The 27,903-nt window shown below is 40.4% G+C and overlaps 1 protein-coding gene across 2 annotated transcripts; it reads left to right on the top strand.

Moving 5' to 3' along the window:
- Positions 1-115: 115 nt before the first annotated feature.
- LOC106593291 (NACHT, LRR and PYD domains-containing protein 3) lies at positions 116-27,903 on the top strand. 2 transcript variants are annotated; one of them, XM_045709912.1, is made up of 12 exons: positions 116-293; positions 7,828-7,871; positions 8,001-8,125; positions 12,243-12,295; positions 13,461-13,703; positions 13,843-13,887; positions 14,797-16,588; positions 22,306-22,479; positions 25,935-26,108; positions 26,368-26,541; positions 27,013-27,062; positions 27,187-27,903. In XM_045709912.1, the coding sequence occupies exons 3-12, from the start codon at positions 8,013-8,015 to the stop codon at positions 27,759-27,761; spliced, it is 3,393 nt and encodes a 1,130-aa protein (XP_045565868.1). In that variant the 5' UTR covers positions 116-293; positions 7,828-7,871; positions 8,001-8,012; the 3' UTR covers positions 27,762-27,903. The 2 variants fall into 2 exon arrangements, with proteins under 2 accessions (XP_045565868.1, XP_045565870.1); XM_045709914.1 differs by having other exon boundaries at positions 141-293; positions 8,001-8,113.

The raw sequence follows: 27,903 nt of genomic DNA, 5'->3' as shown, positions 1-27,903 counted from the left end.
ATGTATTTATCTCAACACACAGCAGATGTGACAGGAAGCCAGGCCTTCCATTTACTAGCTTTTACTATCCTATATAATATTCACAAGGTCACGCCCAGTGACAAGGTAACAGTGACTTAAGTGGACAGATATGAAAGTGATAATGTTGCCAGTAACTGAGGACATGTAAGCAGTGTCATGTTCATGAAATAAACTAAGGCTGGTTTGCTGTAGAACAGGCTAAATTAAAACATTCAATATTCTTTTTACAGTATGTGCACACAGCTTGGACAAAACTTGGACACACCTGTCAGGTAAGCTACACAGTTTTACCATATTACAGTCCAAGGTACAGTGTATAACATGTGGATTTTTTCCCCTATCATGGTTTGAAAAATGTAGTCTATGTAATGGAATGTTGCCTATGTAATGTAAAGTAGTCTATGTAATGTAAAGTAGTCTATGTAATGTAATCTATGTAACATAATGTATCCTATGTAATGTAATGTGGTCTATGTAATGTAATGTAGTCTGTGTAATGTAATGTAATCTATGTAATGTACTGTAGTCTATGTAATGTACTGTAGTTTATGCAATGTACTTTAGTCTATGTAATGTAATGTAGTCTGCGTAATGTAATGTATCCTTTGTAATGTAATGTATCCTATGTAATGTACTGTAGTCTATGTAATGTAGTCTATGTAATGTAATGTATCCTATGTAATGTACTGTAGTCTATGTAATGTAATGTATCCTATGTAATGTACTGTAGTCTATGTAATGTAATGTAGTCTATGTAATGTACTGTAGTCTATGTAATGTCATGTAGTCTGTGTAATCTAATGTATCCTATGTAATGTAATGTAGCCTATGTAATGTAATGTAGTCTGTGTAATGTAATGTATCCTATGTAATGTAATGTAGTCTATGTAATGTAATGTAGTCTATGTAATGCACGACTTGCCATGTGAAACTGTAGTCTATGTAATGTAATGCATGACTTGCCATGTGTGGGAGCTCCTCACCTGATCTTAACACAGTGGTTTTCAAACCTCCTCAGGGGCCCCCAGCCATTCCAAGTATTTTATATATTTCAGAGCCAGCACACCTGATTCAACTTGTCAACTAATCCTACAGTCCTCTACTTGGTGAATCAGGTGATCTAGTTCAGGGCTACAAGAAAGTGGTGAAACGTCTGGTGGTCCCTGAGGAAAGGTTTGGAAACAACTGTACTAACAAGCCCTCATTTCTGAACAGGCGCTCCTTGTGATAACAAAGGGCATGCCGCACCTTAATAACTAGGATAATCTCTTGAATCAACAAAGAATGCTGCCATAGAAACATTGACAAAATGCCAGATGAAAACACAACACCAAGAGTTGGTCACAGTAGTCGTGCATCGCCCAAAGCCAGGGAGGAACAAAGGAGAAAAATGGACTTATTTTGCAACGCTTGCAACTGTATACTTGACCACATAAAGAAGCAATCAATAGACACACATCTGGCTTCAGCCCGTCATTTAGCAAATGAAGAAAGCTAAGGATGAGGGCAAAGAATTGGCCAATGACATTCAACAAAAGTATCCTAACACAGTTTGGAGTGAAGACGTTCTCTGTTGCAAAATATGCAAACGTGCTCTTGACAACACATGGAAACCATCAGTGACCAGTCACATGACAGCCTGTAAAAGGAAAGCTGATCATGAGGATGAGAGGAAACACGAAAATAAAAAGATTTCTTCATGTGTGAGTCATCTTAAGATACTCCATTAAATCTCTGTAGGAATAACCCTTATGGAAAAAAATACATGGATTTCATGTGATCACATGTGAAGTTAATGTGATAACATGAAACTACATACAGTGCATTCGGGAAAGTATTCAGACCCCTTTACTTTTTCCACATTTTGTTACGTTACAGCCATAATCAAAAATTGATTGAATAAAAAAAATGTGTCATCAATCTACACACAATATCCCTTAATGATGAAGCGAAAACAGGTTTTTAGAAATGTATTTACATAGGTATTCAGACCGTTTACTCAGTACTTTGTTAAAGCACGTTTGGCAGCAATTAGAGCCTCGAGTCTTCTTGGGCCTGACGCTACAAGCTTGACACACCTGTATTTGGGGAGTTTCCCACATTCTTCTCTGCAGATTCTCTCAAGCTCTGTCAGGTTGGATGGGGAGCGCTGCTGCACAGCTATTTTCAGGTCTCTCCAGAGATGTTAGATCGGGTTCAAGTCCAGGCTCTGGCTGGGCCACTCAATGACATTCAGAGACTTGTCCTGAAGCCACTCCTACATTTTCTTGGCTGTGTGCTTAGGGTTATTGTCCTGTTGGAAGGTGAACCTTCGCCCCACTCTGAGGTCCTGAGCGCTCTGGAGCAGGTTTTCATCAAGGATCTCTCTATACTTTGCTTCGTTCATCTTTCCTGACTAGTCTCCCAGTCCCTGTCGCTAAAAAATATCGCCATAGCATGATGCTGCAACCACCATGCTTCACCGTAGGGATAGTGCAAGGTTTCCTCCAGACGTGATGCTTGGCATTCAGGCCAAAGAGTTCGATCTTGGTTTCATCAGACCAGAGAATCTTGTTTCTTTAGGTGCCTTTTTAGGTGCCTTGAGTCCTTTAGGTGCCTTTTGGCAAACTCCAAGCGGGCTGCCATGTGCCTTTTGTTGAGGAGTGGCTTCCGTCTGGCCACTCTACCATAAATGCCTGATTGGTGGAGCTCTGTTAGAATAACCATCAGGTTCTTGGTCACCTCTCTGACCAAGGCCATTCTCCCCCGATTGCTCAGTTTGACCGGGCGGCCAGCTCTAGGAAGAGTCTTGGTGGTTCCAAAGTTCTTCCATTTAAGAATGATTGAGGTTACTGTGTTCATGAGGACCTTTAATGATGCAGAAATTTGTGAATTCTATATTGAAAACATATGGTTTTACACCTCACATGCGTCTCTTTTATTTTCACATGTGAACATTTCAGCTCAAAGTGTGAAACTGGAAATGTTTTTTGTAAGGGAAGTAATGAAATACTTAGTACTGACATTTCAATATGATCCCACCTGGGATTTGAGGTATGCTGATCTTTCTGCTGCGCTGCAAAGTCTGAAGCATTCTCAGAAGTCCCCTACATCAGGGTTCCCCAACTGACGGGCCCGCAGGACGAATTTGGCCCACAGCTGGTTTTATTTGCCCCCCCCCCCCCCAAGTTTTCTGAGCAAAGAAAATGAATAGATATTTTTTTATATTTTTTTCATTGTTGGATATAAAAGACTGTAAAAACACCAGGAAATTAGCTCCAAGTGATTTTAATTTAAGAAATCTTTTCCCAAGTATTCCCACCCATAATATCAATTGTATACAAATGTAAGCAAGGTTTGAAATGATTATGTTTTAGGCAAACATCATATCTGTTTGCGCTTCTTGCAGTCAGTTTGCAGTCTACAAATTATTTGTAATTATTAACTGGGTTGTTCGAGCCCTGAATGCTGATTGGCTGAGAGCCGTGGTATATTTCAGTGATAATTCCCGAGAAGCCTGTGTTTGGAGGATAAATTGGCATGGGTGTTGCAAACCATGGCAATATATCCTCCAAACTGTTACAGCTGTCGTAGAGAGGGGACCAAAGCGCAGCGTGGTAAGTGTTCATTATATTTATTTAGACAATGAAAACACTAGAACAAAGAAACAAACCGAAAACAGCCAAACAGTTCCTTCAGGTAAAACACATACAAAACAGAAAATAACTACCCACAAAACACAGGTGGGAAAAGGCTGCCTAAGTATGGTTCCCAATCAGAGACAACGATAGACAGCTGCCTCTGATTGGAAACCATACCTGGCCACAACATAGAAATAAAATACATAGAATGCCCACCCCATATCACACCCTGACCTAACTAAACAGAGAAAAACAGCTCTCTCGGGTCAGGGCATGACACAAACACCGGCTTCGAGGGCATTATCACTTTTATACAATGGGTTACCAACATATTCAAATAATGATTGACATATTTTCATTTAAATACGTTATTATGATTAATTTATTCATACTATTTCATCCTTCCTCAAGATATAGTCACGACACAAATCTAGGGTTGCTACCCAAGCCGGCTGCTCATTCATTCTATTGGTTCGGTTGCTAGAGATGCAACCAAATCATTTGATTGTTCTAAATGTTCCATTGCCATCCTGGCTGGCAACGTTCTTATCCCTTGCTTGCTAGCTAGCCAACTACAGCTAACTTACAGTCATGTCAAAAAGTTAAACCAGAATAACAGCAAAGTAGCTGCATTTGCTGCATAAGCTGCAAAATCTGTTTTCAAGAAACATTTATTTGATACATCCACAACAAGGAGCTAATGAGCCGCTATTATGCCTGGCATAGAAAATGTGCTCCCTCATCAGGACACTGTTGTTCAGAGGAGCTAGCCAACAACACAGCTAACACAATCACTTCAAACTGAAGCTGGAAAGACTGCAAACTAGCTACAATTTGCTTTGTTAAGTTACATTTTTTTGTATATACCCATACATATGATGCCAGCTGATTCATGATTTAGACTGGCTGAGAAACACTGCCTGCCTGCCTGTCTCAATTCAACATGTTCATTACTATGGGACAGTTGGAAAATCGAATTTGAATATTGAAACAATGTTGCAAATGTTGGAGAGACAGACAGCTAGGTTTATACAAATCTCCGCTGTTGAAAACTAAATGTTAGTCTAAAAGAAATTTGAGATATTGTGTAGATGCTTTTTATAGTGGAGATCAAGTTGATAAATTGCTTGTCTGGGTTGATTAGACAGTGGATTGCGCAGTCAGATGGAACCGAGTAAATAGGCATTTTAACGTCATAGATTTAGCCGGTGGTAACTTGCGGAATAGACACTGGCTGGAATGCGGTTTTAACCAATCAGCATTCAGGATTAGACCCACCCGTTGTATAACAGACCGTATACCACGTGTATGACATTACATGTATTTTTACTGCTCTAATTATGTTGGTAACCAGTTTATAATAGCAATAAGGCACCTTTGTGGTATATGGCCAATATACCACGGCTAAGAGCTGTATCCAGGCACTCCGCGTTGCGTCGTGCATAAGAACAGCCCTTCGCCGTGATGATTTGGCCATATACCATACCACCTCTGAAATAATCGCATAATTATGTTATGGCCCCTCGAACATCGGCACAAGAAAGAATCGGCCCGCGGGTTAATCTAGTTGATGATCCCTGCCCTACACATTCATTACCTCAGAATTTAGAAAAATAGTGCCATCTGCACTGCTGTTTAAGTTATCAGTTAATCTGACTACAACGTGATCTCAGAGCATTTTGTGTTATTCTGTACAGTAAATCCGGGACACTCCATTTAGTATTATATGTTATGTTTTGTATGGTATGTATTCATTTGTGGAGGTCCATGATCCATTTCGTATGGTATTTTACAAATTCCAATGTATACAATATGTTCAAAATTTGCTAAACGTACAATACTGTATGTTATGAATTTTCCAAAGCATATGATATATTATGAATTCTAATTGGTTGTTGCTAATGTTAACGTTAGCTAGCTGGCTGATGTTAAGTAGGCTAGGGGTTAGGGGTTAAAGTTAGGTTTAAGGTTAAGGGTTAGGGGAAAGGGTTAAAGTTAGAGTTAGGAGTTAGGTTAAAGGGTTAAGGTTATGGGATGGGTTAGGGTTACATGCTAAGTAGTTGCAAAGTAGCTAAATAGTAGTAAGTAGTTGTTAAGTTGCTAATTAGCTAAAATGCTAAAGTTGTCCGTGATGAGATTTGAACAACCAACCTTTGGGTTGCTAGACGTTTGTGTTTATATGGGTTTTCTGTATAGTTGTCTGGTGTTGTTGGGCCATGTTATTCTGTTTTAATGTTACTCCTGAATCACTATAATAATATCATAGTTTTTATTGATGTTATTATACAAAGCTGAGATTTACTTTGAAGTCCGAAGTTTAAGAATACAGATGAAATCAGTCATTGACACAGACATGGAGGCATAGCAGGAAGATGGGAATGCCGTGAACCAAAAGGTTGTCAGTTCAAATATCAGGTGAGGACATGTTGAATAATAGTTACTGTTTAAATAAACATGCACAATGTAATCTTATATGTCAAAGTGTGTCAAATATGTACATTGAAAACACTGTAGCTATTTTGTAACGTTCCGGGGACATCCTGATGACAGTTTTTTTGTTTGCACGGCATCATGTGAAAATGTTTATCTTCATATGAAAGGATATGGGATCACATGTAAAAATCCAGTTGTGAAATATCATCACATGTGAAATGTTCCAAAACCACATGGTTTCACATGTGAAAGGTTATGTGATCACATGTGAAACTCCACATGATAAACTTCTTGTGAAATGTTATGACATGTTAAGTGTTTCACATGATTTCAAATAATATAATACAATTTTACAGGTGGAAAACGTGAGAATTTCACTTAATTAAAACCATGTGTTTTTTCTGTAAGGGAAGTCACATACAGAAATGAATACAAAAGTCAGTTACAGTCATTTGAAATCTTCTCATTAGTACTGCAAATTCATGATGAGCTGTTTCTGAAACTAAAATACTTCATTATAATAATCCATAGATTAATTATACAGCCAAAATCAATGTTAGCCAATGTACCTTTACATGCAACCTCATCTGACACAGAATTACAGTAACTCTTTGCTGTAGTTACAGGGAAAGGGAAAGGGGGATACCTAGTTAACGTAATGCATTCAACTGAAATGTGTCTTCCGCATTTAACCCAACCCCTCTGAATCAGAGAAGTGCGGGGGACTGCCTTAATCCACATCCACGTCTTCGGCGCCTGGGGAACAGTGGGTTAACTGCCTTGCTCAGGGGCAGAACGATAGATTTTTGCCTTGTCAGTTCTTGGATTAGATCCAGTAACCTTTCGGTTAGTGGCCCAACGCTCCAACCCGCCAGGCAGAGGCATGGAAAGCATCCTGTATTGGACACAGATGACGATGCTGAACCTATAGAAACAGGAATCCAGTAACCCAACTACAAGTCACCACTGTTTAGAGACAGTTAGAGGCAGTAATGGGTCTTCAACTATTAAATTATACAGTTACAACATGTGTTAAATAATATATGAGTATATATGGAGTATTTATTACAGTCCTAACTCAGGGTGTGCTCCAGAAAAGTTTAATTCCTCCTCCTTCAACCATTTTGTATCCTAATGCTCTCTGTCTCCTTGTTCAACCATTTTGTATCCTAATGCTCTCTGTCCCCTTGTTCAACCATTTTGTATCCTAACGCTCTCTGTCCCCTTGTTCAACCATTTTGTATCCTAACGCTCTCTGTCCCCTTGTTCAACCATTTTGTATCCTAACGCTCTCTGTCCCCTTGTTCAACCATTTTTTATCCTAATGCTCTCTGTCCCCTTGGTAGGTGGTGACCATGTTCAGGAGGCACTAGGAGAACACAGAGCAGCTCCTCTCTCAGATCCAACCCCTCCCTCTCTCCTAAACCCCACTCTCCCCCCTCCCAAACGCTCTTCTCTCCAGCCCTTTACTCAACTGCCCTCTACATACCAATCCATCTGCCCCTTCCCAAAAGCCTCACGAAGTAGTGTGACAAAGTGGGAAGACATATTAATACATTAGATCATATACCATTCCTGTTAACATGATTCTTTCCTGTTATGCTGTGTGACCTCTATAAGACTCTTTACCAGCACAGCTCACATTCAGAACAGTCTAACAACTCTTTCACAAATAGAACACCATGTACCAAAACTACATTTTCTGTTCCCCTCACAAACACTAAACACTTTTTCCATGTTTGTCATTTTTCAGACCGACCCGATCTCTTGATCTGAGTGAGACAGAGAAGAGAAGAGGTAAAGCTGTGTGTCTAAACTGAGATGGTATTCTGGAGATTTTTCTCATCATACTGTAAAGTAACTGTTTGCCCTGACCCCTCTCTCTAAACCCCTGATTGAAGTCTTTCTTTCCTTCTGCCTGTACAGAGGGGGACTACGATGGAAAGACTAGGAGCACTTGGAAGAGGAAAGGTGAGGCAATCACCGAAGGGAGGAGAGAAGGGCAATGACAACAGTGGAGCAACATCCTTTGACCAAAGGTTAGACCAAAGGTAACTTTCACAAAGCAAAGGGTGGCTACTTTGAAGAATTTCACATATAAAATACATTTTGATTTGTTTAACACTTTTTTGGTTACTATTTAATTCAATGTGTTATTTCATAGTTTTGATCTCTTCACTATTATTCTACAATGTAGACAATAGTAAAAAATAAAGAAAAACCATGGAATGAGTAGTAGGTTTGTCCAAACTTTTGACTGGTACTGTAAATATTAGGACAAGCAATGTCGGAGTGGCATTGACTAAAATACAGTAGAATAGAATACAGTATATACATATGAAATGAGTAAAGCAGTATGTTAACATTATTAAAGTGACTAGTTTTCCAATATTAAAGTGACCAGTGATTCCATGTCTATGTAAATACAGCAGCAGCCTCTAAGGTGCAGGATTGAGTAATCGGTTGGTAGCCAGCTAGTGATGGCTGTTTAACAGTCTGATGGCTTTGAGATAGAAGCTGGTTTTCAGTCTCTCAGTCCCAGCTGTACCCTTACTGACCTCGCCTTCTGGATGGTAGCTGGGTGAACAGGCCGTGGCTGGGGTGGTTGATGTCCTTAATGATCTTTTTGGCCTTCCTGCGACATTGGATAATGTAGGTGTCCTGGAAGGCAGGCAGTGTGCCCACCGTGATGTGTTGGGCAGACCACACCACACTCTGGAGTGCCCTGCGGTTGCGGGTGGTGCCAACCACAATTTCTTCAGCCTTCTTCACCACACTGTCTGTGTGGGTGGATCATTTCAGATTGTCAGTGGTGTGTACGCCAAGAAGCTTCCCAACTTCTCCACTGCGGTCCCGTCAATGTTGATAGGGGTGGGCTCCCTCTGCTGTTTGCTGAGGTCCACGATCAGCTCCTTCAGCTCCTTTTATAAATCAAATCAAATCAAATGTATTCATATAGCCCTTCGTACATCAGCTGATATCTCAAAGTGCTGTACAGAAACCCAGCCTAAAACCCCAAACAGCAAGCAATGCATGTGAAAGAAGCACGGTGGCTAGGAAAAACTCCCTAGGAAAAGCTCCCTAGAAAGGCCAAAAACCTAGGAAGAAACCTAGAAAGGAACCAGGCTATAAGGGGTGGCCAGTCCTCTTCTGGCTGTGCCGGGTGGATATTATAACAGAACATGGTCAAGATGTTAAAATGTTCATAAATGACCAGCATGGTCAAATAATAATAATCATAGTAGTTGTCGAGGGTGCAACAAGCACGTCTGGTGAACAGGTCAGGGTTCCATAGCCGCAGGCAGAACAGATGAAACTGGAGCAGCAGCACGGCCAGGTGGACTGGGGACAGCAAGGAGTCATCATGCCAGGTAGTCCTGAGGCATGGTCCTAGGGCTCAGGTCCTCCGAGAGAAAGAAAGAAAGAGAGAAAGAGAGAATTAGAGAGAGCATATTTAAATTCACACAGGACACCAGATAAGACAAGAGAAATACTCCAGATGTAACAGACTGACCCTAGCCCCCAACACATAAACTACTGCAGCATAAATACTGGAGGCTGACTAGACCGGGCATGCTGACTAGACCGGGCACGCGTCTGCGTGCGCCACCGTACACATGTTGATTTTGTCCATCCACAACAGACGCGACCAGGATGCACAGGCTGAAATATCAAAACGGACCACCTATATTAATTTGGGGACAGGTAAACGCATGAAACATTCATGGCCATTTAGCTAGCTAGCTTCTTGTTGCTTGCTAATTTGTCCTGGGATATAAACATTGGGTTGTTATTTTACCTGAAATGCACAAGGTCCTCTACTCTGACAATTAATCCGAAGATAAAAGTGTAAATCTGGTTTGTTTCTAGGGATCTCTCCTCCTTTATTTTGCAACGCTCGAGCACCTAACATGAGCGGTGTGATCAGCATGTCGGATAAAGTATCAGAGTGAGTGAAACAGCGCCCCTCCGTTTCAGTACGTGTCGACCATGTATCTGATGCTGTCTGGACCAACAGAGTATGGCTTGTCATACTATTTCTGGCCAGACAGCATCAGAGACATAGGCTACATATAGTAAGATAGAGGGGCGCTTTACCGCTCACTCGGATGCTTTCTCAGGTGAGATAGTTTCACCCACTGTTCAGATGCTGGAAATATTTGGGACCAGTGGCGGCCCGCCCATTAGGACGCCCCACTTGTGATTGGTCAATAAAAAAAGCACAAGGTTAATTGACCGTTCTAGTTCTCAAATGTGCATTCAGTCAGAACTTCTCCCTCCCAATGAGTCTCTCCTGCCAGACGGCTGACTTCCACACGTCAGACTACATCTGCTCTATTAGGTACAGACGGCTGACTTCCACATGTCAGACTACATCTGCTCTATTAGGCACAGAAGGCTGACTTCCACATGTCAGACTACATCTGCTCTATTAGGCACAGACGGCTGACTTCCACACGTCAGACTACATCTGCTCTATTAGGCACAGACGGCTGACTTCCACACGTCAGACTACATCTGCTCTATTAGGCACAGACTGCTGACTTCCACACGTCAGACTACATCTGCTCTATTAGGTACAGACGGCTGACTTCCACACATCAGACTACATCTGCTCTATTAGGTACAGACGGCTGACTTCCACACGTCAGACTACATCTGCTCTATTAGGTACAGATGGCGCTAAAGTGAAAAGTGAATTGTAATTAACTTATCAATGGCCTCATGGTGACATCCCTATGCAGTTTGCTTCCTGTCCTGCAGCTCAATTCAGAAGGACGACTGTGTCTTTGATGTGTCTGGGTGGTTTGATTCATCATCCACAGCATAATAATTAACTTGACCATGCTCAAACAGATATTCAATATCTGATTTGTTACTGTTACCCATAATCTGCTTTAAAAAGTTGTAGCTAAACCATATAAATACATCTCCTATTTCTGCATACACATAGATTTGTTATGGGCCTAATCATAGAATGACATAATTCCTATTCAATTAAAAGGATCTCTGTGGGTCTAACAGTAAATATTTGTCATTTCACTTTTAAAATGTATTAGCCTTTAAATGTAGCTTAAACACAACCAGACATTATGTTTTCATCTGATAACTTCAAAAGGCTACTTTACACTGCCTACACTTGTAGCCTGTATTGATGCATCCATTGCTGCCCGTAAGCGTCTCGGTCTCTTGTCAGGCATTTCTGCCTTGGCAAAATGGCAGTGTTCTCATCCAACAACAATGCATTATGGGGCGAATACCACCCGTTTTCAAGAGACATTAGCACATTTTTATGATAATGATAATTAATGGTGTAACAGTCATTTGGCATTTTGTTTTAATTATTGATTGTATTTTACATTTTATGATTTTATGAGGTGTGGACTAATGACTTTAACTCGCGTCTGACTTGAGTCACACATTTGATGACTTGACTTGATAGAAAATAAAATAATTTAACTTCACTTGGAGACTGAAGACTCTGGACTCGACTTTGAGATGAGACCAATGACTTGAAATGATCAGGCCAGTTTTTGTACATTTTTGTCACTCATTTTGTGTGACAGACTCCGTGGATTAGCCAGAGACGGTATCGCACTACCAAAAAGCTGATTGGCTAGTGAAACGCACACTCGGCCGTCTGATTGGACCAGCAAACTGTCAGTCGAAAAAGGTCAGGTGCGCTTGCACAGTGGTTAATAGACCTGAGTATGAGATACAAGAAAAGAGATGTGATTGGTTAATAGACCTGAGTATGAGATACAAGAAAAGAGATGTGATTGATTAATAGACCTGAGTATGAGATACAAGAAAAGAGATGTGATTGGTTAATAGACCTGAGTATGAGATACAAGAACAGAGATGTGATTGGTTAATAGACCTGAGTATGTTGTAGAAAAACACTCCTGAACAACAAAAAATCCTTATTAATATTATTCAGAATATCTTGAAGTATCAAGTGTGTTACATTGTTATGAACACATAGGGATCCATTTTCGTGGTGTGAAAGAGTGTCTGGGGGATTTCTATATGAAAATGGCGCCCATAGTCACTTCCTGTTTCTGTGACAGTAAGATGGAAAGTTACAGTCATGACATAGGATTAAGAGTCACTTCACAACAACAAGCACATTTTTTACCAGTGTATCCATGTTTGTTATTGTTCCAGACCACCCAACTCTCTTTATTCCATTGAGACAGAGAAGAGATGTGAGGAAAACGGTAAGTAAAGCTTTGACTCCGATGTGAAACACCAGAAATGGTCTCCTTATGAAGTAATGTATCTGAGGTGAAACACCAGAAATGGCCTCCTTATGAAGTAATGTATCTGAGGTGAAACACCAGAAATGGTCTCCTTATGAAATAATGTATCTGAGGTGAAACACCAGAAATGGTCTCCTTATGAAGTAATGTATCTGATGTGAAACACCAGAAATGGTCTCCTTATGAAGTAATGTATCTGAGGTGAAACACCAGAAATGGTCTCCTTATGAAGTAATGTATCTGAGGTGAAACACCAGAAATGGCCTCCTTATGAAGTAATGTATCTGAGGTGAAACACCAGAAATGGTCTCCTTATGAAGTAATGTATCTGAGGTGAAACACCAGAAATGGTCTCCTTATGAAGTAATGTATCTGATGTGAAACACCAGAAATGGTCTCCTTATGAAGTAATGTATCTGAGGTGAAACACCAGAAATGGTCTCCTTATGAAATAATGTATCTGAGGTGAAACACCAGATATGGGCTCCTTATGAAGTAATGTATCTGAGGTGAAACACCAGATATGGGCTCCTTATGAAGTAATGTATCTGAGGTGAAACACCAGAAATGGGCTCCTTTTGAAGTAATGTATCTGAGGTGAAACACCAGAAATGGTCTCCTTATGAAGTAATGTATCTGAGGTGAAACACCAGAAATGGTCTCCTTATGAAGTAATGTATCTGAGGTGAAACACCAGAAATGGTCTCCTTATGAAGTAATGTATCTGAGGTGAAACACCAGAAATGGTCTCCTTATGAAGTAATGTATCTGAGGTGAAACACCAGAAATGGCCTCCTTATGAAGTAATGTATCTGAGGTGAAACACCAGAAATGGGCTACTTATGAAGTAATGTATCTGAGGTGAAACACCAGAAATGGTCTCCTTATGAAGTAATGTATCTGAGGTGAAACACCAGAAATGGTCTCCTTATGAAGTAATGGTTATTTTACTGAATATCGCTTTATCTTTCTTCTATTTCTATATTTTCTATTTTAAATGAGTCTATATATTTATAATGTTTTGATGTGTTTCTTACCTGGATTTGTTTGTAACACATGCATGTTTTTGTCTCGTGTGTGTGTGCATGTGTGTGTAATACACCTGTCCATTTCTCCACCATAGATGCAAAGTTTGTGGAAAGACACAGGGCTAAACTCATTCAGAAGGTTACCAACGTGATGGCCATATCAGATAAACTGGTCCAGTTGGGTATGATCCATGAGGAGGCGTACTCTAACATCGATACTGCCCGGACCACACAGGACCAGATGAGGGAGCTGTACAAGGCCTTAAACTCAGTTAAAGTCAAATCAGCCTTCTACAGGATCCTCCAGGAGAAAGAGACTAATTTGATCCAGGAGCTAGGTCTGTCTCTCTCACTCTCTCTCTAACTTTCTCACTCTCTCTCATCAGTGTCCTCTAAACCAGGTACCACTGACTGAAGTCTGTTTGAATTACAGTAAAATATATTCTTCTTCCCTTCCCGGTGGGTCTGTCTGTAAAGAGGTGGATTGCAATGGACAGACTGAGAGCATTGGGCAGAGGAGAGGTATGTCTGTTAAGGCTAACATCACACAATGCTAACTGCACACACCCACAAGTTGTATTAGTCCTATGTAAGGGATACACATGGTATACAACAACAACAATAAATAAAAGATTAAGACATAAAGTAAATGGTGAAGGTGAATAGAATAAGGCAACAAGGCCCGAGGGGGTGTAGTATATGGCCAATATACCACACTGCAAAGGGCTGTTCTTAGGCACAAAGCAACGTGGAATGCCTGGATACAGCCCTTATCAGTGATATATTGGCCATATACCACAGACCCCCAATGTGCCTTGTTGCTATTATAAACTGGTTACCAACATAATTAGAGCAGGAAAAATAAATGTTTTGTCATACCCGTGGTATACGGTCTGTAATACCACGGCTGTCAGCCAATCAGCATTCAGGGCTCGAACCACCCAGTTTATAATGTATAATATAGCACAGCTTTCATCTAATTAACATCCAGAACCCAAACCACCCAGTTTATTAGAAACATTTTAGCACAATTATAATACAGGAAGGCACAATTTATAGTACAACATTTACACGTGTTTTGGGGAAGAGGGGATAAGTGTATAAATTGTGCAGTATTTAGCAATAATAATTAAGCGGTTGTGGTGTGTGTGTGTGTGTGTGTGTGTGTGTGTGTGTGTGGGTGGGTGTGTGCGTGAGTGAGTGAGTGAGTGAGTGAGTGCAGGTAGTCAGTCCAGTTCAGCGGTCTTGTAGATAGAAACTGGCTCTAAACCTGTTGGTATCAATTTGCCTGATTGTAAGGGAGTGAACAGCTCGTGGCTGGGGTGTGTGGGGTCTTTGATGATGCTTCGGGACTTCCTCAGACACACACACATACACACTTTCTCTTGTAACCTTACTTATGGAAGTTTTAAAGTGTGTTGTTCTTTTCAGTGGATGACGACACACGAAGAGTTAAAGAGAAACATAAAACCAGTCTGAAGAAGAAGTTTGGATTTGTGTTTGAAGGCATTGCAGTGGATCGAACTCACCTCAACAGTATCTACACACAGCTCTACATCATACACGGAGATAGTAAAGGGGTTAATAACGAACATGAGATTCGACAGATTGAATATACACCCAGGACAAAAAAAAATACAGACACTCCAATCAACTACAATGACATCTTCAAACCCTTATCTGGAGAAAAGAGAGAAAAGGAGAGACCCATCAGAACTGTGCTGACGAAGGGCATCGCTGGCATCGGAAAAACATTCTCTGTGCAGAAGTTCATCCTCGACTGGGCAGAAGGAAAAGCTAATCAGGATATTAATTTCATCTTTGTGCTCCCACTCCGAGAGCTGAATTCGATTCAAGATAACCAGTACAGTCTTCATGGACTTTTGTGTGACTTCCACCCTGAACTTACAGAGATAGAAGAGGCAAAGATATATGATACTTGCAAAGTCATGTTCATCTTTGATGGTCTGGATGAAAGCAGACTACCATTAGGTTTTCATCAGAACAAGAAGTTGACTGATCTAACTGAAATGTCATCAGTTGACAGGTTGATGACAAACCTCATTGAGGGGAATCTACTCCCCGAAGCTCTCCTCTGGATAACCTCCAGACCAGCAGCAGCCAATCAGGTCCACCGTAAGTACATCAACAAGGTGACAGAAGTACGAGGGTTCAATGACAAACAGAAAGAAGAGTACTTTGAGAAGAATGTTGAGGATGAGAAGCTGGCCAGCAGAATCATCTCACACATTAATACATCAAGGAGCCTCCACATCATGTGCCACATACCAGTCTTCTGTTGGATTACTGCCAGGGTTCTTGAGCAAATGTTGAGTGATGATGAGAGTGGAGAGATCACAACTCTGACTGAGATGTACAATCACTTCCTGCTCATTCAGACAAACCTGAAAAGCAAGAAGTATGATGAGAAAAATGAGACAGATCTGCACATAATCATAACACAAAACAAAGAAACCATTCTCAAACTGGCACAACTTGCATTTGAACAGCTGGTGAAGCACAATCTCATATTCTCTAAGAAAGACCTAGAAGAGTGTGGCATTGATTTCAGTGAAGCCTCAGTATACTCTGGGTTTTGCACAGAAATCCTGAAGGAAGACTATGGGTTGTATCGGAAGGAGGTGTACTGCTTTGTTCACCTGAGTTTCCAGGAGTTCCTTGCTGCTCTGTACGTGTTCCACTGCTGTGTGAGCAAGAACATCAAGGCCCTGGAGTCTTTCATTGGGGATGTGTCATCAGAGCTGCCCTTGCATGAGCTGCTGAAGATGATGGTGGATAAAGCCTTGGAGAGTGAGAATGGACACCTGGACCTGTTCCTCCGCTTCCTTGTTGGCATCTCAACAGAATCCAACCAGAAACTGTTACAAGACCTACTGCCACAAACAGAGATCAGCTCAGAGACTGTTAATGAAATTAAGAAATACCTCAGGGAGCCGAACGTAGAGCAAGTCTCACCTGATAGGTACATCAATCTACTCATCTGCTTGACTGAGATGAAAGATGATTCAGTACATGAGGACATTGAGAAGTTCCTGAAGTCAGGAAATCAAACAGGAAAAGAACTCTCAGGTACACACTTTTCATCACTGGCCAACGCACTGCTCATGTCAAAGGGTGTGCTGGATGAGATTGACCTGAACAAATTCAACACGTTATCAATGAAGATACTGCTCCCAGCTGTGAGGAAATGCAGAAAGGCAAAGTAAGTAATATCATAATGTCAAAGTCACCAATAACTATCAATCTCTCGTTAAACCATCAACACACACTAGAATCACCCACACAGCTGTTCTTAATTGCCACCAATTGTTGTTGTAAACTTTAACCCTTACGTTAAAGACAAACATAATCAACTTCATGTAAAATATGTTCACATGTGAAGTGTTTGCATAGGTGCTGAGAACTTCAATATATTCCTTCCTCGGCACTCACCCAAAAAATAAAAACCATTGTCCAGCACTGTGCACGTGACGCTCGGAGTTGTAGCGCGCTGCTTAGATCACTGCGCTACCGGAGTACACAGCGCTACCGGAGTGCACAGCGCTACCGGAGTACACAGCGCTACCGGAGTACACAGCGCTCTAGCAAGCTGTGAGAGTATTTGACGATACCTGATGGTAATAGTGCGTCGTGTTTTTTATTATGTTGTTTTAAGCCTTCACCAAACCATAGCCCGGATCTTAACCACTAGTTATTAATGCCTAAACTTAACCCTTTGAGTTGTTTCTGTTTCAACCATCTAACCATGCAGAATTAATGTGTCAAAAATAAACATTCACCCATAATAAGTCGAATTACGAAGGGAAACTATAAGGTCTTGTTGGAAAATCACAATTCATGTGGATTTTTACATATGATCGCATAACCTTTCACACAAAATTCTAATTTTCACGAGGTTTCACAGGTGATGTCCTTCAAACAAAGACGAGTCATTAGAGTGTCTCAAAATAGCCGCAGTGTTTTCAACTTACATATTTGACACATTTTGACGTAGTGTGTGTTTATTTATGCAGTAATTATTATTCAACATATCCTCACCTGGAATTTGAACTCACAACTTCTTGGTTTATGGCATTCCTGCTACGCCACCATGTCTGTATCAGTATCTGATTTCACCTGTATTCCTACACTTTGGACTTCAAAGTTAATCTCAGTTTTGTTAAAAATACACTCAAGAAAAATTATTATTTGTCATAGTGATTCAGGAGTAACACTAAAACCCCACCAACGTTAAACAGATTTCAGATTTCAAGTGACATTTTAAAGGCCATTTTCTAGGGGTCTAAGGTAAAATCTGGTGAAAATGGGCATAAATGAAATAGTTACTTTTCATACAGTTATTATGCTTTAAGACATAAAAGTATACAGAAAATAATCTGTTCCAGCATTTGTCAAACCTGGGCATTAGCAAAAAAGTATACTTTTCTCAGACAGTGTAGATTCCCTTTAACTACTCAAAGATACTTCTGAACAATAAGCACTTTACCTTGTGAGAATTGGACATTCTGGGGCAGAGATATTGGGACTAAGGGGTCAGGTCTAAATGCAGTCAAAGTAGACATTTTAGGGGTAACGATAGATTTCAGACATAAGTAAGCGCATGTGAAAACATGGTCATATAAAGTGTTTTAAAAACATGTTTCGCCATGATTTCATGTGTTTTCTTATGTGAAAATGTTAAGCTAAAATAATGTAAAATTCTTTAATCAATGACAATATGATGATATTTAACATGATCACTTAGTGCTGACTTTTCAATATGACCTCACCTGGGATTTGAATGCACAACCTCTGCAGTTGGGGTACTCTGATCTTTCTGCTGCACCACAAAGTCTGTACCATTCTCAGAAGTCCCCTACAGATGAACTACCTATAATACATATCTGCACTTATCAAAAGAGTGCCATCTGCACTGCTATTTTAGTTATTAGTTAATCTGACTATTCTCTCATCATATATTTAATTTACTTATTTCAGCAATTGGAGGGTTTTCTGTATATTTGTCTAATGTTGGTGGGGCATATTACTCTGTTTTAATGTTACTCCTGTGGAACAATACATTTTCCTGCAGTGTTGATGCTCGCCCAGGTTTATAGTTAGGCTATGTATAATTTGCAGAGGTGGTTAGAGTACTGAAAATCTGTACTTAAATAAAAGTACTGTTAAATAGATTGTAATTTACTCAAGTGAAAGTAATAGTAGGGTCGTAGTGTGGGAATGTGAAGACTGTTATATTATAAAATCAATTCTCTATGTGTAATTATTCCTTTTGTGATTAATTGAATCATGTAAACTTTAACTAGGTAGTCAGGGCACCACGAGAAAATATTTAAAGAGTCTCTATTTCCCGAATTAACTCTTCAGATATGTTCATATCTTATCTATTACAGTCACTTATTAATGTATTATTACCTCATCAGTCTCATTCCTTAAGGTCGCAAACCCTTGGATATCTGCTGGAACCCTAATATAAATGAATCAGCGATATACAAATTGGCTTAGATATTTATTTACTAACTAACTTATCAAATCACAGAATTACATAAACACACACAATAGGTCATACATTGGTTACAACATGACACAAAGAAAAGTCCCTTGTGGACGAAACCGATATGACGGCTTGCTAGACAAAGGAAAGGTGTGGGGACAGACAAGAGCGGGAAACTCAGAGTGGACCCAGATACATACAGTTGACTAAACTCACGGAAATGTTAATGCTTTGAACATGCACAGCAGCTCATTCAAAAAAATATTTATGAGTGTATGCCTTTGTCTATCTCTGTGGTCGCCGGTCCATCTGCTGGATAGTCAGTCGACAGAAAGTCTCTGGTTCGTCCACCAGAGATGAAAGTCTTTCGTAGTTGTAGCTTGTTACAATGGGTACGTCAGAGTACCATTCGGTCGTTTGAACGGATGCGTTTACCAGACTAAATGGATTTAAATAGCTCCAGATTGAATAATTGGCCTTTAGTTTGTAGATTTCTTAACCATTTCAGTGTGGGGATGATCCCCACATCCTCTGGTCTTGTCCTTCAGTAGAGTTGTAGTTTAAACCATTTTCCATCATCCGGCTCACTCCTTAGTCTGCTTGGTCTAAAGAGTGGTAGCCATTTCAACGTGGGGACCTCGTCCCTGCGTTCTCTTGACTAAATGTAAATTGTCACGAGTCCTTTTATTAACTCAGTGGAAAGGGGGCGTTCCATGACGTTTGGGTATAATGTCTGTGCTTCACGGAGGTGTGGCCACTGACTGAGCATAAGTTACTAGGAAAAACGATTATCTTATAGAAGACTAACATCCCATTGTCTTTCTTATACTTAATCATGTATTTTATACAACATTCAGATGCAAACCCCATAACTGAGAAGTGTATACAAACAAAGATACAGTAATGTGTGTCTCCCCTCCTTAATGTGGTCAACAAATGAAACAAACTCGACATGACTGTTCCTTGATTTCCCACTGACCGGTTCCACATTCTCAAAAATATTAATATTGTTTTATTCTCCGATTTTGGGGGATGTAGGAGTTTTGGCAAGTCTCTCTCTGTGTCCCACAGTGACACATTCCAATCCCAATACTACAGAGCCCAAAGGCAAAGTATTTATGACCTCCATGAAGTGGCCTGCTCCACCTCTCCCCCTCTGCGGGAGAGAGAGGGCGCTGTAGAGTGGACCCACTGTAACCTAATCCTTCAGATGTTTACAGGAGAGTCATGACAGTAGCCTTCCTAAGAAACTACTCAAGTGAAAATAATAGTAGCCTTCTTATTAAGAAACTACTCAGTGAAAGTAATAGAAGCCTGCTAGACACTACTCAAGTAAAAGTAATAGTAGCCCACTTAAGAACTACTCAAGTAAATGAAATAGTAGCCTTCTTAAGAGACTACTCAAGTAAATGTAATAGTAGCCCGCTTAAGAAACTACTCAAGTAAGAGTGAAAAAGTATCCGGTCAGAAAAGTACTTAAGTACTGGTTACCAATGTTGTATAGTAATTTCTTTACACCTTATTTGGTCAACTGTGATAGCAAACAAAAAGGACAACAGCTTAGTGCAATTGATTTGACATTCAAATTGTATTATTTAAGCCTGCCAGCACCATCTGGCAGATAGGCCGTCTCCAATGAAGACTGACATTAAACAAAGTCCATAGGCTGTACAGGTTTTATTACGGTCATTCAAAATTTACTTAATATCAATGAGCTCAATTTCATAAAGATATTTGGTACTCGAGACATTTGTCATGTCCTGACCAGCAGAGGGAGTAGTTGTTTAGTATTTTGGTCAGGACATGGCAGAGGGATGTTTGTTTTGTATGGTGGGGGTTTTGTGTGTGTTGTAGAGGGGTGTTTGATTTATGTGTTCCTGGGTTTTGGGTGTATGTTCTAGGTTAGTATGTTCTAGGTTGTTTTTCTGCATTCTGTCTAGTTTAGGTTTTCTATGTTTAAGTTTGGGTGCTGGACTCTCAATTGGAGGCAGGTGTTTCTCGTTGCCTCTGATTGAGAGTCCTATATATGGGTAATTGTTTGGTGTAGTGTTTGTGGGAGATTGTTTCTTGTTTTGTGTGTGTGAGCTTGACAAGACTGTTTGTTGTTCGTGAGTTGTTCGTGAGTTGTTCGTTTTTGTTGTTTTTTTGGTGTTCACTTTTATTTAAAATAAATACAAAATGAGCATCCACATTCCTGCTGCGTTTTGGTCCTCCATTCCCGACGACAACCGTTACAACATTGGAATAATTAAAACATTTCAATACTAATAATTTAACATCAATTTCCAGTACATGTGATGGTGAATCAGATTCCAGTCTGTGCTAACGAAACAGTCCTGTAGCTTAGCATATGATTCCTCGGACCACTTCTGTATTGGTACTTACATAAATTTTTGCTTGTAAGCAGGGATCAGGAGGATAGAGTCAGATTTCCCAAATGGAGTGTGAGGAAGAGATTTGTACTGTATGCATCTCTGTGTGTGTGGAGTAGCCTGTAGTTACACAGGTGACATGCTGGTACATATTACCTAAAACGGATTTCAGATTTTCTGCGTTAAAGTCACTGGCCATTATTACATACTATGAGCACCGTCTCTGGGTGTGTGTTTTCTTGTTTGCTTATGGCCCTATAGAGCAGATCCGACATCTGTACAGGACCAAATACAAACCCAAAAAGGCCTGGGTGTTGATAGTATCATACAGGCCACAAATTCCAATTGGCTATACTTAAACTCTTTAACATCATCCTTAGCTCTAGCATCTTCCCCAAAATCTGATCATCCCAATACAAAAAAGTGGAGAGACATTCGACCCCAATAACTACCGTGGGATATGCTTCAACAGCAACTCAATTTGGGATGAGGGACTGCTATATAAATTGATGAAAGTAGTGTTGGGGAAAAACATACATAATTGTAAAATCAATGTATACAAACAACAAGTGTGCGATTAAAATTTGAAAAAAACACACCGATGCGACAAGGATGCAGCGTAAGCCTCACCTTCTTCAACGAATTGGCCCTGAAAGGTCATGCCCCAACAGTCCCTGGGGTGGAGAGAGAGTGTTGGTATCTCACCAGCACAGGTCAAAAAACAAAAAACAAAAAAGAGAAATAGATAATGAATCTAAGATGCTTTTATAACATCTGAGTTGTTTGGATTCAAAATCTGAATTGTTTACCAAAAGTACTAATGTAAATTTAACCTCCAAACCGATATCAGACCTTCAGGATGTAATGACAGCAGAACCTCTGCTTCTCAGAGGTGAGACAGAATGGGGTTTGGAGAGATAAAGAGCCATTCCTAAGACAAAACAGAGAAATCCTTCCATGCAGTTGATAAATCACTTCAGGGGCTGAATAATGCTGTTATGTGTCTCTGACCTGCACTACATCACACTCTGAGTCATATTGTCTTTGTTTCTACAGACTGGGTGGCTTTAGACTCTCTGATGAGCACTGTGGATCACTGGCCTCCGTTCTCCAATCAGCAGACTCACATCTGAGAGAACTGGACCTGAGGAACGGTCAGCTGTCTGATGGTGGTGGGAGTAAACTCTTAGCTGCTCTGAAACATCCAAACTGTAAAGTACACATTCTGTGGTTAGTACTATGGGAGGGTTGATCACATGACAATAGCCTAAACATTGTTGGACAGTTTGTTGGAGTAAAATGATCTGTAAAAATTAACCTTTATTATTATTTATTCAATTATTGTAATACTCATTCACAGGCCTACAGACAGACACACAACTACAGACATGACTACATATCTACAGACATGACTACATACCTACAGACATGACCACATACCTACAGACATGACCACATACCTACAGACATGACTACGTATCTACAGACATGACTACATACCTACAGACATGACTACATACCTACAGACATGACTACATACCAACAGACATGACCACATACCTACAGACATGACCACATACCTACAGACATGACTACATGCCTACAGACACACAACTACAGACATGACTACATACCTACAGACATGACTACATACCTACAGACATGACTACATGCCTCCAGACACACAATTACAGACATGACTACATATCTACAGACATGACCACATACCTACAGACATGACCACATACCCACAGACATGACTACATACCTACAGACATCACTACATACCTACAGACATCACTACATACCTACAGACATGACCACATACCTACAGACATGACCACATACCTACAGACATGACCACATACCTACAGACATGACTACATACCTACAGACATGACTACATACCTACAGACATGACTACATACCTACAGACATGACTACATACCTACAGACATGACCACATACCTACAGACATGACTTCATACCTACAGACATGACTACATACCTACAGACATGACTACATGCCTACAGACACACAACTACAGACATGACCACATACCTACAGACATGACTACATACCTACAGATATGACTACATCCCTACAGATATGACTACATACCTACAGATATGTCTACATACCTACAGACATGACTACATACCTACAGACATGACTACATGCCTACAGACACACAACTACAGACATGACCACATACCTACAGACATGACTACATACCTACAGACATGACTACATCCCTACAGATATGACTACATACCTACAGACATGACTACATACCTACAGACATGACTACATACCTACAGACATGACTACATACCAGATGTACCTCAATAAGAGTTGATGTACTAAATGTGTTACCATCTGAAACTCTTGATTGCTCTGAAACATCTACACTGTAAACTACAGACACTGAGGACAGTATCTACACTTTAAATGACAGACACTGAGGTCAGTATCTACATTGTAAACTACAGACACTGAGGTCAGTATCTACATTGTAAACTACAGACACTGAGGTCAGTATCTACACTGTAAACTACAGACACTGAGGTCAGTATCAACACTGTAAACTAAAGACACTGAGGTCAGTATCTACACTGTAAACTACAGACACTGAGGTCAGTATCTACACTGTAAACTACAGACACTGAGGTCAATATCTACTCTGTAAACTAAAGACACTGAGGTCAGTATCTACACTGTAAACTACAGACACTGAGGTCAGTACTTTGGGAGAGTTTCACACATGACCAGAACTCATTTATTGTTGTACAGTTTGTAAAGGTAAAATTGTCACCCGAGAGCAGATACATTTTCTGGTCCAAAGATGAATACCTACTACAGGTATAACTGCATATTAACACTAGCAGACTAAAACTTTTGATAGCCTTGACACCTCATGTTCACTACCCATAGAGGCTTTCTTTGCATAGAATGCACTTAAATAGATTAGCCGGATTAAACCATTGCATTTCTGTTCAAAATGTTGTATCAAGACTGCCCAAATGTGCCTAATTTGTTTATTAAAACCTCTCTAGGGTAGGTGGGACGAAATCGTCCCGCACTATTCAACAGCCAGTGACACATCAGAGCGCCAAATTTATAACCACAAAATGTCATAATTCAAAGTTCTCAAACATAGGACTATTTTTACACCATTTGAAAGATAAGACTCTCGTTAATCTAACCACATTGTCCGATTTCAAAAAGGCTTTACAGCGAAAGCAAAACATTAGATTATGTTAGGAGAGTACATAGCCAGAAATAACCACACAGCCATTTTTCAAGCAAGCATATATTTCACAAAAACCAAAAACACAGCTAAATGCAGCACTAACCTTTGATGATCTTCATCAGATGACACTCCTAGGACATTATGTTATACAATACATGCATGTTTTGTTCAATCAAGTTCATATTGATATCAAAAACCAGCTTTTTACATTAGCATGTGATGTTTAGAACTAGCAACTAGCAAACTTCCGGTGAATTTACTTAATTACTCACGATTAACGTTCACAAAATACATAACAATTATTTGAAGAATTATAGGTACAGAACTCCTTTATGCAATCGCAGTGTGAGATTTTAAAATAGCTTTTCGGCAAAAGCACATTTTGCAATATTCTGAGTAGATAGCCCGGCCATCACGGCTAGCTAATTTGACACCCACCAAGTTTGGCCCTCACCAAACTCAGATTTACTATAAGAAAAATTGGATTACCTTTGCTGTTCTTTGTCAGAATGCACTCCCAGGACTTCTACTTCAACAACAAATGTTGTTTTGGTTCGAAATAATCCATAGTTATATTGAAATAGCTCCGTTTTGTTTGTGCGTTGAGGTCAGTATCCGAAGGGTGACGTGCGGGCGCATTTCGTGACAAAACATTTCTAAATATTCCATTACCGTACTTCGAAGCATGTCAAACGTTGTTTAAAATCAATTTTTATGCGATTTTTCTCGTAAAATAGCGATAATATTCCAACCGGGCGACGTTGTATTCGTTCAAAGAGATAAAGAAAAACATGGAGTCCTCTCGTGCACGCGCGCTCCAGTGTCAGTGTTCCCTGCCTGACCACTCACAAAAACTCCTGCTTTTTGAGAATGAGACTGCAGAGCTCTCATTCCACTTTCTGGCGCCTTCTGAGAGCCAATGGAAGCCTTAGAAAATGTCACGTTACAGCAGAGATGCTGTATTTTTGATAGAGATGCCCTAGAAGGACAACAAATTGTCAGACAGGGCACTTCCTGCATGGAATCTTCTCAGGTTTTGGCCTGCCATATGAGTTCTGTTATACTCACAGACACCATTTGAACTGTTTTAGAAACTTTAGAGTGTTTTCTATCCAAATCTACTAATTATATGCATATTCTCATTTCTGGGTAAGAGTAGTAACCAGTTTCAATCGGGTAAGTTTTTTATCCGGCCGTGAAAATACTGCCCCCTAGCCCCAACAGGTTATTAATAACTTTTCATGTTCAAAACTGTGCACTCTCCTCAAACAATAGCATGGTATTCTTTCATTGTAATAGCTACTGTAATTTGGACAGTGCAGGTAGATTAGCAATAATTAAATGGAATAGTTTTTTATCTTAATTAGTTGATTTTGTTTTCAAAGTTGTTTACTTGTTACTCATCATGTTGCAATATATTATCCCCTTTAGGCTGAATGGATGTTATCTGACAGATAAATGTTGTGAAGTGTTGGATTCAGTTCTCAGCTCAAACTCCTCTCACCTGAGAGAGCTGGATCTGAGTCACAATGACCTGCAGGATTCAGGAGTGAAGCTGCTCTCTGCTGGACTGGAGAATCCACACTGTCAACTAGAGAAACTGAGGTTGGTACTTAGAAACATACCTGCTCAATACAAAGATGATGTGTCAAAGCACAACATCATTACAGTAGCCAGCAAGTCAGCTCAACCAATAAGGTAAATACTGGGTTAACTGGAGAATCCACATTGTAAACTAGAGCAACTGTGGTTAGTATTTAGAAACAGTATTGGTTTTATTGGAAATATGTATATACTGTGTATCTGCTATCACCACTAGAGGGCAGCAGTCCTGTTGTAAAATCATGTTGACCTGTCTCTGCAGGCTGTCATTCTGTAGAGTCACAGAGGAAGGCTGTGCTTCTCTGGCCTCAGCTCTTAGGTCAAACCCCTCCCACCTGAGAGAACTGGACCTGAGCTTCAATCACCCAGGAGACTCTGGAGTGAAGCTGCTCTCTGCTAGACTGGAGGATCCACACTGTAGACTGGAGAAACTCAAGTTAGTACAGATACTGTAAAATTATTATATTTTTGTAAGTACATTAAATTCTCTCATAATTGTAGCATCCACCACCTTTGATTTCTGACCAGAAACAGAAAAACAAACAGTCTTGTAATTAATGCTATAACTGATTAACTGCAGATTCTTTGAGATTATCTTGCTGATGTGAGAACAGTCAGGTCTTGATATTGTGTAGAGCTCAAACTTTATCCCCCTTTTGGACTGGACTACACTTCATACAGGCTGGACTAGACTACACTTCATACAGGCTGGACTAGACTACACTTCATACAGGCTGGACTAGACTACACTTCATACAGGCTGGACTAGACTACACTTCATACAGGCTGGACTAGACTACACTTCATACAGGCTGGACTGGACTACACTTCATACAGGCTGGACTGGACTACACTTCATACAGACTGTGTGTCACTCACTCTGTCTGTTCCTCTGTGTCTCCCACAGTGTAGACCATAATGAAGAGTTCTGGGTTAAACCACAGCTGATGAAGAAATGTAAGTGTGCTAGTTATAATGAATCCGTTTATTGACCAATACATTTGACAAACTATCGTATTATTTAACACTCTGACAAATTCTAGCCAATTCCCTCTCCTCTAACTTGTCCTCTTGTCTGCAGATGCCTGTGATCTCACACTGGACCCAAACACAGCACACAGAAACCTCTCTCTGTCTGAGGGGAACAGAAGGGTGAAGAGGGTTAAAGAGGAGCAGCCGTATCCTGATCACCCAGAGAGATTTCAGTTGCATCCCCAGGTGCTGTGTGGAGAGGGTCTGACTGGACGCTGTTATTGGGAGGTAGAGTGCAGTGGGTGGGCTGCCATAGGAGTGACATATAAAGGCAACAGCAGAAAAGAAGATGGTTCTGCCAGTGACTTTGGAACCAATGACAGGTCCTGGAGTCTGTACTGCACTGAGGATCATTACTATGCCCTCCACAATAATGAAAAGACTCATATATCTACTCTGCCCCTCATCAGCCCTCGTAAACGCAAGAAAGACCAGTCCTCCTGCTGCCCACCCCCCAGAGTAGGAGTGTTTCTGGACTGGCTGGCCGGCAGTCTGTCCTTCTACAGGGTCTACTCTAACATAATGACCCACCTGTACACATTCCAGACCACATTCGCTGAGCCCCTCTACCCAGGGTTTAGTTCATGTGGCCAGGCTATTTTTCATTGTCCCTGTGCCAGGTAGAGTAGACTCCTGAGTCCTGGAGGAACACCTGTTCTAACTCAACCATGTGACAGGATGGCGTGTTGTTGACGGTGATCATGACTACAGATATGGACATTGTAACAGATAAATGTTGTTGACGGTGATCATGACTACAGATATG

The sequence above is a fragment of the Salmo salar genome, chromosome ssa02 (genome assembly GCF_905237065.1).
Source record: "Salmo salar chromosome ssa02, Ssal_v3.1, whole genome shotgun sequence".
NCBI classification, from domain to species: Eukaryota; Metazoa; Chordata; class Actinopteri; order Salmoniformes; family Salmonidae; genus Salmo; species Salmo salar.
The sequence above is the reverse complement of the archived record's forward strand: the minus strand, read 5'-3'. Positions and strand labels throughout refer to the sequence as shown.

Coding starts and splice junctions, on each gene's coding strand:
- LOC106593291 (XM_045709912.1), top strand. CDS start 8,013: ATGGAAAGACTAGGAGCACTTGGAAGAGGAAAGGTGAGGCAATCACCG. Junction 8,126..12,242: donor GACCAAAGGTTAGACCAAAG/GTAACTTTCACA, acceptor TTATTGTTCCAG/ACCACCCAACTCTCTTTATT. Junction 12,296..13,460: donor GAAGAGATGTGAGGAAAACG/GTAAGTAAAGCT, acceptor TCTCCACCATAG/ATGCAAAGTTTGTGGAAAGA.